General features: G+C 34.8%; 6 protein-coding genes across 8 annotated transcripts; 5 read left to right on the forward strand and 1 right to left on the reverse strand.

Moving 5' to 3' along the window:
• Window positions 1–157: 157 nt before the first annotated feature.
• LOC109598590 (spondin-1) lies at window positions 158–4,727 on the forward strand. 3 transcript variants are annotated; one of them, XM_049969992.1, is made up of 8 exons: window positions 158–263; window positions 1,883–2,077; window positions 2,127–2,533; window positions 2,584–2,790; window positions 2,844–3,098; window positions 3,154–3,792; window positions 3,846–4,020; window positions 4,076–4,727. In XM_049969992.1, exons 2-8 carry the CDS (start codon window positions 1,891–1,893, stop codon window positions 4,615–4,617), a joined length of 2,412 nt encoding a protein of 803 aa, XP_049825949.1. In that variant the 5' UTR covers window positions 158–263; window positions 1,883–1,890; the 3' UTR covers window positions 4,618–4,727. The 3 variants fall into 3 exon arrangements, with proteins under 3 accessions (XP_049825949.1, XP_019870052.1, XP_049825948.1); XM_020014493.2 differs by lacking the exon at window positions 158–263 and adding an exon at window positions 634–811; XM_049969991.1 differs by lacking the exon at window positions 158–263 and adding an exon at window positions 1,155–1,195.
• A 148-nt stretch (window positions 4,728–4,875) lies between these two features.
• Window positions 4,876–5,831, forward strand: LOC109598597 (translation initiation factor IF-3, mitochondrial). The gene is made up of 2 exons (XM_020014503.2): window positions 4,876–5,460; window positions 5,520–5,831. The coding sequence occupies exons 1-2, from the start codon at window positions 4,921–4,923 to the stop codon at window positions 5,655–5,657; spliced, it is 678 nt and encodes a 225-aa protein (XP_019870062.2). The 5' UTR covers window positions 4,876–4,920; the 3' UTR covers window positions 5,658–5,831.
• A 210-nt stretch (window positions 5,832–6,041) lies between these two features.
• Window positions 6,042–7,322, forward strand: LOC109598591 (40S ribosomal protein S10). The gene is made up of 3 exons (XM_020014495.2): window positions 6,042–6,162; window positions 6,488–6,688; window positions 6,999–7,322. The coding sequence occupies exons 2-3, from the start codon at window positions 6,489–6,491 to the stop codon at window positions 7,267–7,269; spliced, it is 471 nt and encodes a 156-aa protein (XP_019870054.1). The 5' UTR covers window positions 6,042–6,162; window position 6,488; the 3' UTR covers window positions 7,270–7,322.
• A 184-nt stretch (window positions 7,323–7,506) lies between these two features.
• LOC109598586 (tRNA 2'-phosphotransferase 1) lies at window positions 7,507–8,379 on the forward strand. Its single transcript, XM_020014490.2, has 3 exons — window positions 7,507–7,643; window positions 7,702–7,953; window positions 8,008–8,379. Exons 1-3 carry the CDS (start codon window positions 7,638–7,640, stop codon window positions 8,377–8,379), a joined length of 630 nt encoding a protein of 209 aa, XP_019870049.2. The 5' UTR covers window positions 7,507–7,637.
• Window positions 8,360–10,599, forward strand: LOC109598587 (speckle targeted PIP5K1A-regulated poly(A) polymerase-like). The gene is made up of 3 exons (XM_020014491.2): window positions 8,360–8,540; window positions 8,608–8,793; window positions 8,846–10,599. The coding sequence occupies exons 1-3, from the start codon at window positions 8,360–8,362 to the stop codon at window positions 10,534–10,536; spliced, it is 2,058 nt and encodes a 685-aa protein (XP_019870050.2). The 3' UTR covers window positions 10,537–10,599.
• Window positions 10,600–10,733: 134 nt separating this feature from the next.
• Window positions 10,734–13,710, reverse strand: LOC109598588 (zinc transporter 9). Its single transcript, XM_020014492.2, has 10 exons — window positions 13,395–13,710; window positions 12,911–13,342; window positions 12,492–12,776; window positions 12,313–12,439; window positions 12,070–12,208; window positions 11,744–12,011; window positions 11,487–11,697; window positions 11,198–11,390; window positions 11,034–11,147; window positions 10,734–10,982 (listed from the first exon to the last, which is right to left on the reverse strand). Exons 1-10 carry the CDS (start codon window positions 13,480–13,482, stop codon window positions 10,938–10,940), a joined length of 1,902 nt encoding a protein of 633 aa, XP_019870051.1. The 5' UTR covers window positions 13,483–13,710; the 3' UTR covers window positions 10,734–10,937.
• Between the last annotated feature and the right edge of the window lie 127 nt (window positions 13,711–13,837).

Genomic DNA, 13,837 nt, shown 5'->3' on the forward strand with positions numbered 1-13,837 from the left:
TTCCGTTCGAGAAGAAAACCTTACGTCGCATTATTCGCAATTAAATTTTAAAGACCAATTTCATTTAAGGTCAAGTTGTATCATCGGGAATTTGTTTATAATGATTATTAAGTAATTCGGTCTTGTAACTAATTAACTTACTTACATCGCACTAGTTCAGGTTCTAATGTACTTGTACAATTAAGATGGACCCAGCCTCAAGATTCAATTGCAAAATGTTCTGTGCGTTGCTTAAATTAATTTAATTCAACAAAATATAAAGGGTAAACTGTTCCTTTCTATTTGCTGGTAACGAAGCAATTACCAATTTTATTATTAACACTCAGCATGGAATAGGATAATTTACTCAATTAAACGCAATTAATTTTACACACACACACATAAGTTTGATTTATAGTAACAATCCACCATTTTTACACCATTAATTTTTAATTGCATCTTTAGATAAAATAATTAATTTCGGTGTGAGCTGGAAAATTGTACAAATTTCTGGATGAAACCTTCCAGAAAATCGCATCCCGTCCAATATGTTAACCTTGTCCAATTAAAACGTTGTAGAGTGATCCGATTGTCGCATTGAACTTATTAATCGTGTGCCTGTTTATCAACAAGCGTATTTCGCGTATTAATTAAAGCCGATATATAAGATAATTTTGAACATTTCTCCATCGCATTTTGTAAATTATACGCATGATCCGTGTTGTGTTAAAACGTCCTAGCTGTCAAGTTTTAGTGTCTGTGATTTTTTTTTAATTTTCGGGTATTTTTGTGATGTGTTTTTAGTGGCCTTTCTTTATTAGAAAATCAAACTGTAAGTTTTATAAGTTGTTAAAAACTTCTTATAGTTTTACCAGAAAAAACTCAATTTTAATATTTGATTTTATTTATTTATTATACACATTTTATTTAATGTATGTAATTTTCATAATTAAAGTGAAAATTTTAAATGGATTGAGTGAGAATCTTTGAATGTAAACATTCGAGAATAAATGTACTCAGACTCAAGATAACCTTCGACTTTTGTTTGTATTTTGCAAATTTCAAAAGTTCATTAATAACATAATTTACTATCCACGATTAATATATGTAAAAATCGACACGCTCTTTTGCTATCATTTTTTTTTTGTAGTTGCACAACTTTCTATTTAATTGTGGATTAAAATTGTTGAAAATATTTGAACCATTCCAAAGATTAGTAAGCATTAAATATTTTTGAATTTAACGACTAGAAATATATGGAAGAAAGCATTTTATTCAAAGTGTTACTAAATTGCAGGAAGTTTGAATTGATTAAATTAAACTTTTGACATGCGGAAATGTAAAATCAAACTCGTAGTGATTAATTAAATGCAGTTTACATTGTTCCACTCCCAAATAATGTTGTAACATTTCCAAACGAGTAAGAAAACTACTTAAATAATTTATTAAGAAATGTATGTACATTTGTGTATTTGTCCATAAAATTCCGTTGTTGCTGGATAATTAAGATGTTTTAATAACATCCAACAGTTCACTGCCAACGAATGTTGAAGCATAAAAACAAAACCGTTGAGTAATTTCGTCCTTGTTCCAATAAATATTCATTTAAACACTATCACCAATTGAAAGTTTGATTTTACTAATTTTTTAATATACTTTATTATAAATAATGACATAATTATTACAGATTACAATCAATAATTACATCTTTAAGTCCCCCTTAACAAACCATAATTATCACAATTTATATTCGATACACTAATTTACTTAACTAGACAATTAATAAATTAAAAAATACTTATACTATCAAATATTTTTAAATATGAATAATATTGTTGTTTCATTAATAAATCCATGAATTCCCTAAGAAGAAAATTTAATGAAAAACAGACATTTTTTACAGAATACAAAATGCGATACAGAAACCTTGTGATATTTTTCGGGTTCATAGTAACCTTGATCTACAAAGCCAACGCCAAATCCAAATGTATAACACCCATGGGTGTAACTAAGCCGCGAAACAGAAACGACGTCGGAAGATATATACTGGACATTCCAGGCAACCCTAAAACCTACATGCCAGGCGAAAAATACAATGGTAACCCTCAATTAAATCAATACTTCCGCAGTCTAACGTAAAACCGTAGTTTCCCTAAAGGTGAATCCGATTTCGAGAACGCCGAGAAGTTTTAAGAACTTCATGGTAACACTAGAATCAGAAGTGGACGACTCAACGTACGATCCGAACACGATCCAAAACGTGGGAAGGTTCCAATTCGGTTACGACTTGCTTTCCATGTCATCCAACATTTGCCCCAACACCATAATCGAATCTAACGCTTTGCTGAAAACGGAAGTTCAACTTTTCTGGATAGCGCCTCCTCCAAACAGTGGGTGCGTATCAATTAAAGCCACAGTGGTTGAGTCTAAAGAGAATTGGTACAGTGAAGATGGAGAACTGACTAAAGTTCTGTGCGAGGAAACGTCTGATAATGAGGACACTCAACCTCCTATTTTGAAACATTGCTGCGCTTGCGAGGAAGCCAAATACGAAGTACGTCTTAATTAATATAGTTTTGCTGTTATTAAAGATGTTGTTTGCAGATTGGGTTCGAAGGTTTATGGACAAGGAATACACACCCTAAAGATTTCCCATCAGACGTCTGGAGCACAAAGTTCAGTGAAATTATCGGAGCTTCGCATAAAAACGGACACACCTTCTGGCGGTACGGAGATATTGCCAGTGATGGAGTTGCTGAACTGTCACAGACTGGTAACACCAGGAAGCTGGAGGAAGAACTCAAAGACATGGTAATTATTGTCCAACTAAGTTTTAATTATGAACTACAATAAAACAATTTTAGAGTGAAAACATCAGGACGATCATCAAAGCGAAAGGTTTACACTATCCAAACATCACCTTGACATCATTCGCAGTCTTCAGAGTGGACAATCAGAACCATCTCATATCTGTAATGTCTAAAATCATGCCGTCACCAGACTGGATTGTGGGTGTTTCCAACCTAGAACTGTGCAAATCCGATTGCACATGGGAAGAAAGCAGAGTTCTAAACTTGTTCCCTTGGGACGCCGGAACTGACGACGGCTACTCCTACACCGTAATAACTTTTATTCAACCATTAATATGTTTAATTCAAATCGTTACTGTTCTAGTCACCCAGTGAGCCTTCACTTGTTCGCCAACCGATGCGCAGGATTAAATCGAACAGTCCAAACGATCCAAGATCTCCGTTTTACAATGAACAAGGCGAGGACATGAAACCGATAGCGAAGCTGCGATTGAACCGACGAAGATTATACGAAAAAGTGTGCGACCCATCGTTACGCATGTACCAACCGGACGGAGAATTAGAAGATGACGAAACTGGACCATGCGCGACGACACCATGGAACGACTGGTCGGCTTGTTCCAATCCTTGCGGGCCCGGATTCATGTACAGGCAGAGAAGTTACGTAACGCCTGAGAACGAAGAGGACTGTAACAAAATATTGGTGGAGAACCAGCGCTGCTTCGGCAAGTCCAGGGGATGTAATTTGGAGGATGGAGATGAGGGAGTCACTACAGGTGAGGAAGAAGAAACGACGGAAGAAGCGGTACCGGAGGATGAAAGATGCGAACTTGGAGAATGGAGTGAGTGGTCCAGTTGCAGTGCGGTTTGCGGCAAGGGTACCAGAACGAGAGACAGGAAGTACAAGTATCCACAATTTTCTGAGTTATGTGGAGGCGATTTGCAAGAGAACGAAGAGTGCGACGGTGCTGAGGAATGTGAGGAAAACTCACAGGAGACTGACGTAAGATTCTAAATACACAGTTAATTGGTTGTGACTGTATAATTGTATTTTAGATGCCGGAAGAATGCTTGTCCGTCGAAATTTGGGGAGAGTGGAGTCCATGTAACGAAACTTGTGGAACTGGTATTAAGGTGCGGTACAGAACAATGAAAGACGATGGAGAAGATAATTGTCCAAATCTACCACAACAGGAAATCGTGGAATGTTATGAGCCACCTTGTCATATCGGTAAGTATGTCAGTTAAGACGTGTGATATAGTAAAATTGATTGCTTATTTTATAGAAAACTTCGATCTGTCAATACCTACGCGCAATCAAGTATCGGAGTGGCCGCGTGAAAATTCCGCAAAAGTTATCAATTGCAAAGTAACTAAATGGAGTCCTTGGAGTGCCTGCAAGATCACCAACGGAGAATCATGCGGCAAAGGCTATATGCAACGAATCAGATATATTAAGGTGCACCCGAAAAACGGTGGTAAAAAATGTCCAACTTCACTATTTAAACGCAAAAAATGCAACATCCCCTGTGAAGAAGAGACGGAGCCACCAACTGAAGACCCTAACGAAACGTCTCCAATGTGGGGTCCTGGATTTGCTTCCACGGACGAGAATGAAAAACAGCAGGAATACTCGGGTAATGAATGCATAATGTCCGATTGGACGAAATGGTCACCTTGCAGTACAATTTGTGGTGGCTCTTCGTTCAGACAGAGAACCAGATATCCGGTTTACCAGCCGAAGGGGGTTGAGTGTCCGGAGAGGCTCCAGGAGAAGAAATGTCCGCTACCTTTGGCGTGTACCGACACCGGAAAGGCACCTTTGTAGTTAAATAATATGAATTTATTTTAATTAGTTAAGATTTTGTACGGTCTGATTTTTAAACTTAAGATATATTTATTAGGATAAATTATTATTAAATTATACTGGTTTTCTTGCCTTATTTAGTTAAAAATAAGTTTTAAATATTATTCCCAATGATGCTTATAAAGTGATTTATAGAAAAAATAAATTGAATTAATTATAAAGACCTAAATTGTATTCAAAGGAGATTAGGCAACCCATTATACTTGATATTGGTATATAAAGTGAGGTTATATTTTCAAGTCGCAAAAAATATGATTTTCAAGTATGTCGTTCTACACGTTAACTAGATCTCTAAAATTGTTAAACTTAACAAACACCCTGATCAAACCTAACAATAAACCGGCACAAATATGTAACTGTTTCCTACAAACCAACCTGAGTTGGTATTCAACTGAAACCACTGAGCAAGAGAAGAAAAAGAGGCCTAAGACTGTTCCAATACCTCGTATAACCTTAATTTCTGGTGAAGAAGTGAAAATTACGACTCTGGAGGAAGCCCAAAGAATATCAAAACGCAGGGACCTGAAACTGGTTAAAATAATTGATTTAGATGCAAAAACTCAGAGACCTGTCTATAAATTGATGACAGGGTCTGAGTATCATGCTGAAGATTTGAAACAGAGGGAAAATAAGAAGAAAGAAAGGGAAAATGCATCAATTAAAGGAGAAAAGGTTTTAATTCTAAGTAGTTCCATTCAACAGCATGATATTGATGTTAATGTAAAAAAAATCAGTAAATGGTTGAAGAAGTGCTATGAAGTAAAGGTTGTTATTAATGGCGACGCTGGAAATATGGAGAAAGCTGTGAGTTTTCAATGAGGGAGGATTTAATTAAATGTTTTATTCATTTATTTTTGCTTTAGGAGAGTGTTTATGGACATTTGGAGGAATGTTTAAAGCAAGAGGCCAGATTTTTGCAGAAAAGGATTAAAGGTTCAGACATTAAATTCCAAATTTTGCCTCCAAAGCAGAACAAAAGTCAAGAAAGCAGCATTTTATGACTAACATTATTGGGGGGTGGATTCACTTTATATTTGAAATACTGGATTTTTTATATATTTTTATTCAGGAATGTAGACGACAATAAAGAAGAATCTGATGAGAAAAAGAAGGGCGAGTAGATATAATTTTATGATTGCTATACATTTTTAATCAATAAAAGTTTTTAATGTTTATGTATTTTTTTAATATGTACAATGCCATTATTTATCTGTGAAAATATTTATAATTCAATGAATAATATGATGAATATAAGAATTTAGTTTTTTGTTACTTTATCATTTTAAAAAATGCAAATTTAAACTTACAAATACTGGAAATATGTAACAGATATTTAAACAAATAGAACTGACATCTAGTAGTGAGGAGATCAATTATCTAAATTAGTTGTCTATTACAAGTTCATGATCATATCACCGTGGCGTTGGCTATTTTAGTGCCTTTCATTTTGTAACCAAATTCGCCAGCCTCTTTTGGTTTTGACAGCCGTGTAAATAGGTGCTTCAAGTATGTAACGATAATTTCTAAATTTATTTGAACCATCAGTAAAAATCTGTGTGAATTTATTATTAATATAGATAGTGTGCGACCCGATTAAAGTAATGTTACAGTTATTGTGCCATTTTTGGAACTTTTTAACTAGTTTTTCGTCGAGTTTCTGTTTCATGTTTTCCTAACCTAACTATTGTATATAAATTATTGAACAATGTTTTAAACTTTGGCGGTTCCCACCTGATTTTTATAATGATTGTTATAACAGATATATATTTCACACCTTGAAAATTATTTTCTTGGTGAGTCAAAACAGTGTTTTGATATCGTTTTGTTTTAGGATGTTGATGCCCAAAAAGAACAGAGTAGCAATCTACGAGTACCTCTTCAAGGAGGGCGTCATGGTGGCCAAGAAGGACTACCACGCTCCCAAGCACCCTGAATTGGAGACTATCCCTAACTTGCAGGTGATCAAAGCTCTCCAATCCCTTAAATCTAGGGGCTATGTTAAGGAACAGTTCGCATGGAGACATTACTACTGGTAAGAACACTAACACACATTTATTTATTGTTTTTATCTCTGTTGTACTGTAAAGTTCCTTGAGCTCATAAGCAATTCATTGGAATTTTAATAACTATAATTAGTAATTTATAATTACTCTTTGTTACTTAGTTTGTACCCTTTTATTAAGATTTTAAATTGTTTAAACATGATGATTTCTTAATACTCTTTCGCGGTTTCCACCAGAAACAATAATGTTGGCTTGAGACATCTGATTTACAAAAATTTTTCAATTTTCAGTTGTGATACTGTTATAAACCATTAGAATAATTGTGGTTTTGTTTTCCAGGTATTTGACCAACACAGGTATTGAATATTTGCGCACGTTCCTCCACCTGCCTCCCGAAATTGTGCCATCCACTCTGAAGAGACAGGCACGTTCTGAGACCACGCGCCCCAGGCCCGCCGCTTTGCGTTCCGAAACGTCGAAACCGGCAGAGGACCGCGCTGGCTACAGAAGGATACCCGGAGGTCCGGGAGGCGACAAGAAGGCGGATGTTGGACCCGGAACCGGCGACGTTGAGTTCAGACTTGGTTTCGGTCGTGGAAGGCCTCAATAAATTAATGACGATTTTATATTGTAACAAGCTGGCAAATATATTTGTTGGTTAAATATCTGTGTTTTATTTACAACTATAAAGAACATCGGAATGCGTCTTATATCGGTTGATTTAGATTTGTTTTATAAATTTTAAATACCTGTTGCAAAAATTTTAATTACAGGAATCTGTAATGCGGAAACTAATGCTAAATTATAATCTAACTTTTTTAAACGTCAATCTTGATTGACGGTTTATTTTTATTAATAATTATACAAAACTTCAAATATAATTTATCTTTATAGTATATCAGTTGTGGAATATTTAAAATTTTAGGGTTTTTGTATTTAGACCCAACATTCTGGCATTCAAAACCTTTCACAGTATTAATGACGGTAAATAACATTGGCTTTAAACGTGTTGTTTATTAACGTAAACATTGAAAATTTACAGAGCAAGGACGACACCCGTACCAGCAAAACTCTGTCTTGGATATTGAGACACGGAGCTCTTAAAGAAGGACTAAATATAACAAGTGACGGTTTTGTAAAGATTGAAGATATTTTGTCCAGGCCCAAATGGAAAAATCAGTTCACTTTGGACGATATTAAACGAGTAACAGACAATAATTCTAAAAAGCGATTTACAATCAAATCTGAACACGGTGTTCTTTACATTAAAGCAAATCAAGGCCATACTATAGAAGTATGTATGATAAACATTGACTGAAACACTTTAACTTTATAATCTGTGTTTTAGCAAGTTGACAATTTGAGTTTAAGACCAATTACAAAAACATGTGGTTTCAATATCATCCATGGCACATTCTTTACAGCCTGGAATATAATTAAGACTGATGGTATAAGCCGTATGAAAAGAAATCACATACATTTTGCCAAAGGATTACCTACAGATGCTGACATAATAAGTGGGGTTAGATCCAATGCACAAGTTTTTATTTACATTGACTTAAATAAAGCATTGGCTGATAATATACAGTTTTATGAGTCAGAAAATGGTGTTGTATTGTCACCTGGTGACACAGCTGGGTATTTAAAACCAAAATATTTTTTAAAAGTTGTGACATCAAGTGGCACTCTACTGCAAAGCCATGGAAGAGCAACCCAATAGAAATTATTGTGCTGAGTGTAATGTTACAACTTACAATCTCAATGCATGGAATGCCCATCTATCTGGGCAAAGACATATAAGACATATGAGAACACTTAAAAATAATCAAAAATTTGTCAAAAATGATCAACATCAAGACAATCTTGGAATTATTGTCACTGGTATGTATTATAGCTCTTTTTGAGACTGTTTTAAATATGTATAAAATTGCAATGTAACAATATTTAGGATCTAATCAGCCAATGGATCAACATGTGCTCACAAATTATTTCCAAAAATTTGGACCTGTGTCTAGCATAAACATCGGATCCACCCATACAACAGTTTATTTTTCCAACCCTGCAATAAGAGATCAAGTACTACAAAGTCGTCATATTATAAACGGAAACGAGGTGTTTCTAGAAAAAGAGAAGTGTATGTTTAACCATAAACTTGTATGCACTTTACTTCAAATTAATTGTTTTAGCCCCATCTAGCAATCCCTCAGCCCAGTCGGAAGATAGTCAAGACTTCATGCTTCAAGTCAATAATTTAATTAGCACCTTACAACCCAACCTCGAAGCTGAATATATGAAATACCATGCGGTTTGTAAAGATTTATACAATGCGTTGATACAGATATATCCGAATTGTTCAATATATCCATTTGGTTCAACAATTTCCGGCCTTTGTTTCAACAACAGCGACATAGACGTGTTCGTAGGAAACGTACATATGGATTCAAAATGTAAGGCTTTGTATAGAGCCAGAGCAGCGCTCTCACGATCTAAATTATTTGGTAATTGTATTGTGATACCTCAGGCGAAAATACCGATTCTGAAAACGATACATTTACCGACTGGCACCAACATTGACATGAATTGTAAAAGTATGCTTGGAGTTTGCAATTCAGAAATGATTAAGTATTATTTGAGTCTAGATGAAACGAAAGTTAAACCTCTGATGATGATAATCAAATATTGGGCGAAACGCCATGAATTATCCGGCAGCAATCATTTATTTACGAACTATTCGCTGTATCTAATGATTATATTTTATCTGCAACAGCCTCCATATAATTTTCCATGTGTGCATCAGCTGCAAAATTTTCCCGACGTTGTAGACTTGCATGAACGATGGAACGGGGCGATAGCACAAATTCCCTACGATAAGAGCCAGCTAAATGTGGGTGTCAAAAAATTATTAAAAGGGTTTTTTGAGTTTTATGCGAAGTTTCCGTACAACACTGTAGTCATTTGCCCGTTCTTGGGGAAAAATGTTTTGAAAGTTGATTTTATGAGTGTGGAAACATTATCTGATAAATTTTTCAGGTATAAAGAAGAGGTAGGCAAATTTCCACAGCGAGCATTAAAATATGACTCGACGATTTGTCTTCAAGACCCTCTGGAACTTAATAGGAATTGTTTGAAAGTTATCAGTCCACTCGTTTTAGAAAAGTTTGTTGAATATTGTCTGTTTGCTTCTGAATTACTCTCGGGAGGTGACGAGAATATATTAAATAAGCTTTTCACAACGTGTCCAGTCGACACGACTGAAAAAAAACTTGTTCAAGCTGAGTTTACCATAACGAGAAATTCGGTGTCCGAATTCCAATCGGGCGTAAATAAGGAAGAACTAGATGATGGAACAGATGAAATTTGGTTCCACACAGTGGTGGACTTCACCAAAACTATTCTTAAAGACGTTCTCTTAATTGAAATAGAAGAAATAACTGATCAAGGTCCACCACCAGCCAAGAAAGTTAAAACAGAAGAGGTTTACACCAGCAATATTAAAGATAAAATGATTTACGTGTGCACAGCAAATTATGACACGTGGTCCAACAGAAGGTTCGCGGAAAATAAATTAGATGAAAAAGGTCCGTCCGAACTGATGGCTATAGACAAGCAGAAAAAAGTAACAGATTTAATGGATCGTCCACTGAGACAATTAAAAATAAAATTCAATGTGATATTCAATTATAAAACTGATCCGTGTTCGGTTATAATACAAATAAATAAAGCGAATCGTGAACCAAAACTGAAGTGGTTCAGGTCTATGAGTCGATTTATTGTATATACAGTCCCTAGTTGGTTTAGTATTCACGAAAAAGAATTAAATAAAAAATGGTCGAAATCTCAGGCAGATAAGAATAATGTTGTAATTGAAGTTACATAAACAAAGTTGTTGTTTTCATTTGTGTAATAATTTTGTATTACTTACAAGACTTATTTATGTTAATTAACATATATATGTATAAAGATTTGAATGATAATTATGTTGCAAGTTTGTTTTGTGAAGATTCTTATGAATTAATCAATTTTGTAATAAACAGTAGTAAAAATTTTGTTTTATTTATTCCAAAAAATAACAAATAAGTTATGTAAGCATTTATTAAAGCCAACAAATATAAAATACAGATTCATTAAGTAATCACAATAAAGTAAAAAATAATCTTCGTTTAAAAATAAATAAACTTTGATTTATTTAGAAGAGACACTTGTTATTAAAATACTGAGTTTAACTCTGACTTTACATTTAATGTACAATTTGATTAGGACGCCAGAAAAAGCAGTCGTCTACAAAATTTCTAAATCACAATGTCGAATTTCCGGATGCTTCTTCTGTAAAAAAAATTAACAATATAATCTAACAGAGAAATATAACAGACTTACCCTTAATTTCATTTCTATCCTATCTATTTCTCCTCCCATCATGTCTACAATATTTTCACCATGTGTCAGCATAAATTCTTCGAGTTTATCGATGTTGTCGAGTTTTTTAACATCCTAAATAAAAAACCTTCTAGTACATCACAATACATATATGTATAACTTACATCAAGGAGTTCATTCAAATCCTTCTTGTCTAAATAAGCCCTAGTTAGTTCCCTACCATCAAAATCCAATTCTGCTTTATATCTTACCAAATAGTTGCCCATATCAATACCTTTAACATCATGAATAGCTCTAATCATAACATCTGATTCCAATTCCGTATTAATAGTATTCAAATTAGCTTCAGGAATTGACCTATAATTAACCAACATTAGAAATCTAACATTTAAAATAAAATTTCATTAAAATTATATTAATTTTTTCCCCAGAATCTTAAATATTTAAATATACCTTCCGACTAAAGCTGCCACGTTGGTATAAATAATAAAAGAAGCCACAGAACCCAAAATGCAACCGACTAACAACGAACCCATTGCATCTGGAACTGGACTGTTTGTAAGCGTGGAAATACCCATACAGCCGGCGGCTACCACCACCCCAATAACCGCTGCGAAGTCTTCCAACAGCACCACATTTACACTAGGGTCTTGCCCCCTGAAAACTATACGCGCATGTCGTTTTTCCAAATATATTCTTTATTCACTTACTGTATTCCTGCACGGACATGTTGATCTCACGTGCACCTTTCCTGATTGAATTCAAAGCAACCAGCCAAGTCGCACCTTCAGACACCAAAGAACCGCCAAGAATAAAATAAGCCCAGAAAAAGTCTTCGATTGGATGCGGGTTCATCAGACCGGAAATGCCATGGTAAAACGACAGTCCGGTACCCACACAGAAAATGCCAACGCCTGAAATCAGTGAGGCCACATATTTCATGTTGGTATATCCGTATGGATGGTACGAATCCGCGATCTGAATAAAAATACGAGTTTATTAATGTTGTATTATTGGGTTCAATCTAAGGTTTTACCTGAACAGATTTGTGAATGCCAAAAGCTAGAATCAGCTGGTTGATGGTGTCAGCCAAGGAATGTATGCATTCTGAGAACATACTGTGAGATCCAGTATACAACCACGCGAACAACTTGAACAAGCAATTCGTTCCATTGCTAAAACCAATCTAGTCAATGATTAATGCTTTAAAATTTGTTAATTGTTAATTGTTCACCTCTCTAGGAGTGATAATGGGAGACAAATTGATAATGATACTTACATTGCAACTGCAGTGAGGACGACTCTTCCGGACCGTCCCATTAATCCGGCCTCCTCCTCAATCACATCTGCAGCTTTTCCGACTTCCCGCCTGTAGTCTCTTAGCCTCCTCTTAACAGTGAAGATATCTATAAAATCATTATTAATACATGAGAAAATTATATTTTATAGACATCTAACTTTGTTGGAACTTTTTCTTTTCAATATCCCTTTTGACCAATTCCTTTTGGAGGTTCTCTTTTGAGCCCCAAACCTCCAAAGCTTTCGCCTCCACGTCCTTCCTCCAATATACAGTTATTGGGGGTTCAGCTTCATATGGAGATCGTCGTTTTGTTTTCGGTAAGAGTTCCAAATCAGAGGGTTTCAAGGCAAAGTCGGCCATAGCTCTTACCGGCGTGATGAAGTTCCTCTCCAACGATTGGGCCTGCAAATCGACCCGTTTTCGTTTTTTCTGAACTGGTTTTGCTGAAAATTATTAGTAAATACAAATTGGGCAAATATAAATTTAATGTAAGCTATAATTTTTTTCAAATTGTACAGTTTTTGAAATTGCTTTATTAAAAATTAAAAATCAATATGTGTACAGATGAATAATCTACCTTCTTTGTGTTCTTCCTCAGAAGGTGTACCAATAATCTTCTCCTTCAACTTTTTAATAGGTTCAGTGGACAACACAGCACCATTTTTTTGTCCTTCACCTTCTAAACTCTGCTCTTTCACATTTTCTAGTATTACTTTGTCCTTTGGTGGTTCCTTCTCCTTTCCTTTTGGCAGTTCGTGTTGATTTTCTGGTGCAATTATTTGTATGATGGGTTTTTCAATAATCTTTTTATCTCCAACTGGTGATGCATTGTTAATTATGGAGTCCTTCAAGGTGTTATCTTTGCTTTTTACATCGGTCTTGCTTTGGACTTTGTTTTCTTTGGCTAATTGTTTGCTTAAAACTAATGTTCTTTTGCTGATGTTGCCTTCAGCATCTCTAACTATTTTTAAATGCGCTTGGAGAATACTCAACCGCCGGATTATAGTTCCTACAAGATTTGCAGATGATTTAATTCATTCTGATAGTGAATTTTTACCTACCTAAAGGAATAAGACAATTCTTATCGTAATTGGATTTTGCGGCATGGCGACAAATGTGCTTTGCCAATAAATAACTACGTGGTAACATGTTTAATACTTGTTGAAATATCTTTATTTTAGTACTTTGAACAAATTTGGGAGCTTGTCATTTTACGATAACCTAAAAATTGTGGTGTTTTTGAATATTTTGTCAACAAAATGTTTATGTTATCCTCGTATTATTAACGTGACATGAGTGAATATTGTTGATAAAGTACCAATCGTTTTTTATTTTAATATAATTTTTGTACAAAACAAGAGGTTAACTAATTGTCACTTTCGTTTGCGGTGTTGCCAAATTCAAATCTGGCTATATACGAGGGTAAGCCGTTGTTTCAAAAGATAAATTAGAATTGAACATAGACACAGCCTTAAAAAAATAAACACAATTGCCATTCCTATAG

This window comes from Aethina tumida, chromosome 7 (genome assembly GCF_024364675.1).
Source record: "Aethina tumida isolate Nest 87 chromosome 7, icAetTumi1.1, whole genome shotgun sequence".
Taxonomy (NCBI): Eukaryota; Metazoa; Arthropoda; class Insecta; order Coleoptera; family Nitidulidae; genus Aethina; species Aethina tumida.

Bases quoted from the DNA above. Each gene is read 5' to 3' on its own strand.
- LOC109598591 (XM_020014495.2), top strand. From the start codon at position 6,489: ATGTTGATGCCCAAAAAGAACAGAGTAGCAATCTACGAGTACCTCTTC. The intron at 6,689-6,998 runs GTAAGAACACTA...TTTGTTTTCCAG, and splicing joins GCATGGAGACATTACTACTG to GTATTTGACCAACACAGGTA.
- LOC109598587 (XM_020014491.2), top strand. From the start codon at position 8,360: ATGGAAGAGCAACCCAATAGAAATTATTGTGCTGAGTGTAATGTTACA. The intron at 8,541-8,607 runs GTATGTATTATA...AACAATATTTAG, and splicing joins TCTTGGAATTATTGTCACTG to GATCTAATCAGCCAATGGAT. The intron at 8,794-8,845 runs GTATGTTTAACC...TAATTGTTTTAG, and splicing joins GTTTCTAGAAAAAGAGAAGT to CCCCATCTAGCAATCCCTCA.
- LOC109598597 (XM_020014503.2), top strand. From the start codon at position 4,921: ATGTCGTTCTACACGTTAACTAGATCTCTAAAATTGTTAAACTTAACA. The intron at 5,461-5,519 runs GTGAGTTTTCAA...TTTTTGCTTTAG, and splicing joins CTGGAAATATGGAGAAAGCT to GAGAGTGTTTATGGACATTT.
- LOC109598590 (XM_049969992.1), top strand. From the start codon at position 1,891: ATGCGATACAGAAACCTTGTGATATTTTTCGGGTTCATAGTAACCTTG. The intron at 2,534-2,583 runs GTACGTCTTAAT...TGTTGTTTGCAG, and splicing joins GCGAGGAAGCCAAATACGAA to ATTGGGTTCGAAGGTTTATG. The intron at 3,099-3,153 runs GTAATAACTTTT...TTACTGTTCTAG, and splicing joins ACGACGGCTACTCCTACACC to TCACCCAGTGAGCCTTCACT.
- LOC109598588 (XM_020014492.2), bottom strand. From the start codon at position 13,482: ATGTTACCACGTAGTTATTTATTGGCAAAGCACATTTGTCGCCATGCC. The intron at 12,209-12,312 runs GTAAGTATCATT...GATTGGTTTTAG, and splicing joins GTCCTCACTGCAGTTGCAAT to CAATGGAACGAATTGCTTGT. The intron at 11,391-11,486 runs GTATATTTAAAT...GGTTAATTATAG, and splicing joins GTGGCAGCTTTAGTCGGAAG to GTCAATTCCTGAAGCTAATT.
- LOC109598586 (XM_020014490.2), top strand. The intron at 7,954-8,007 runs GTATGTATGATA...TCTGTGTTTTAG, and splicing joins ATCAAGGCCATACTATAGAA to CAAGTTGACAATTTGAGTTT.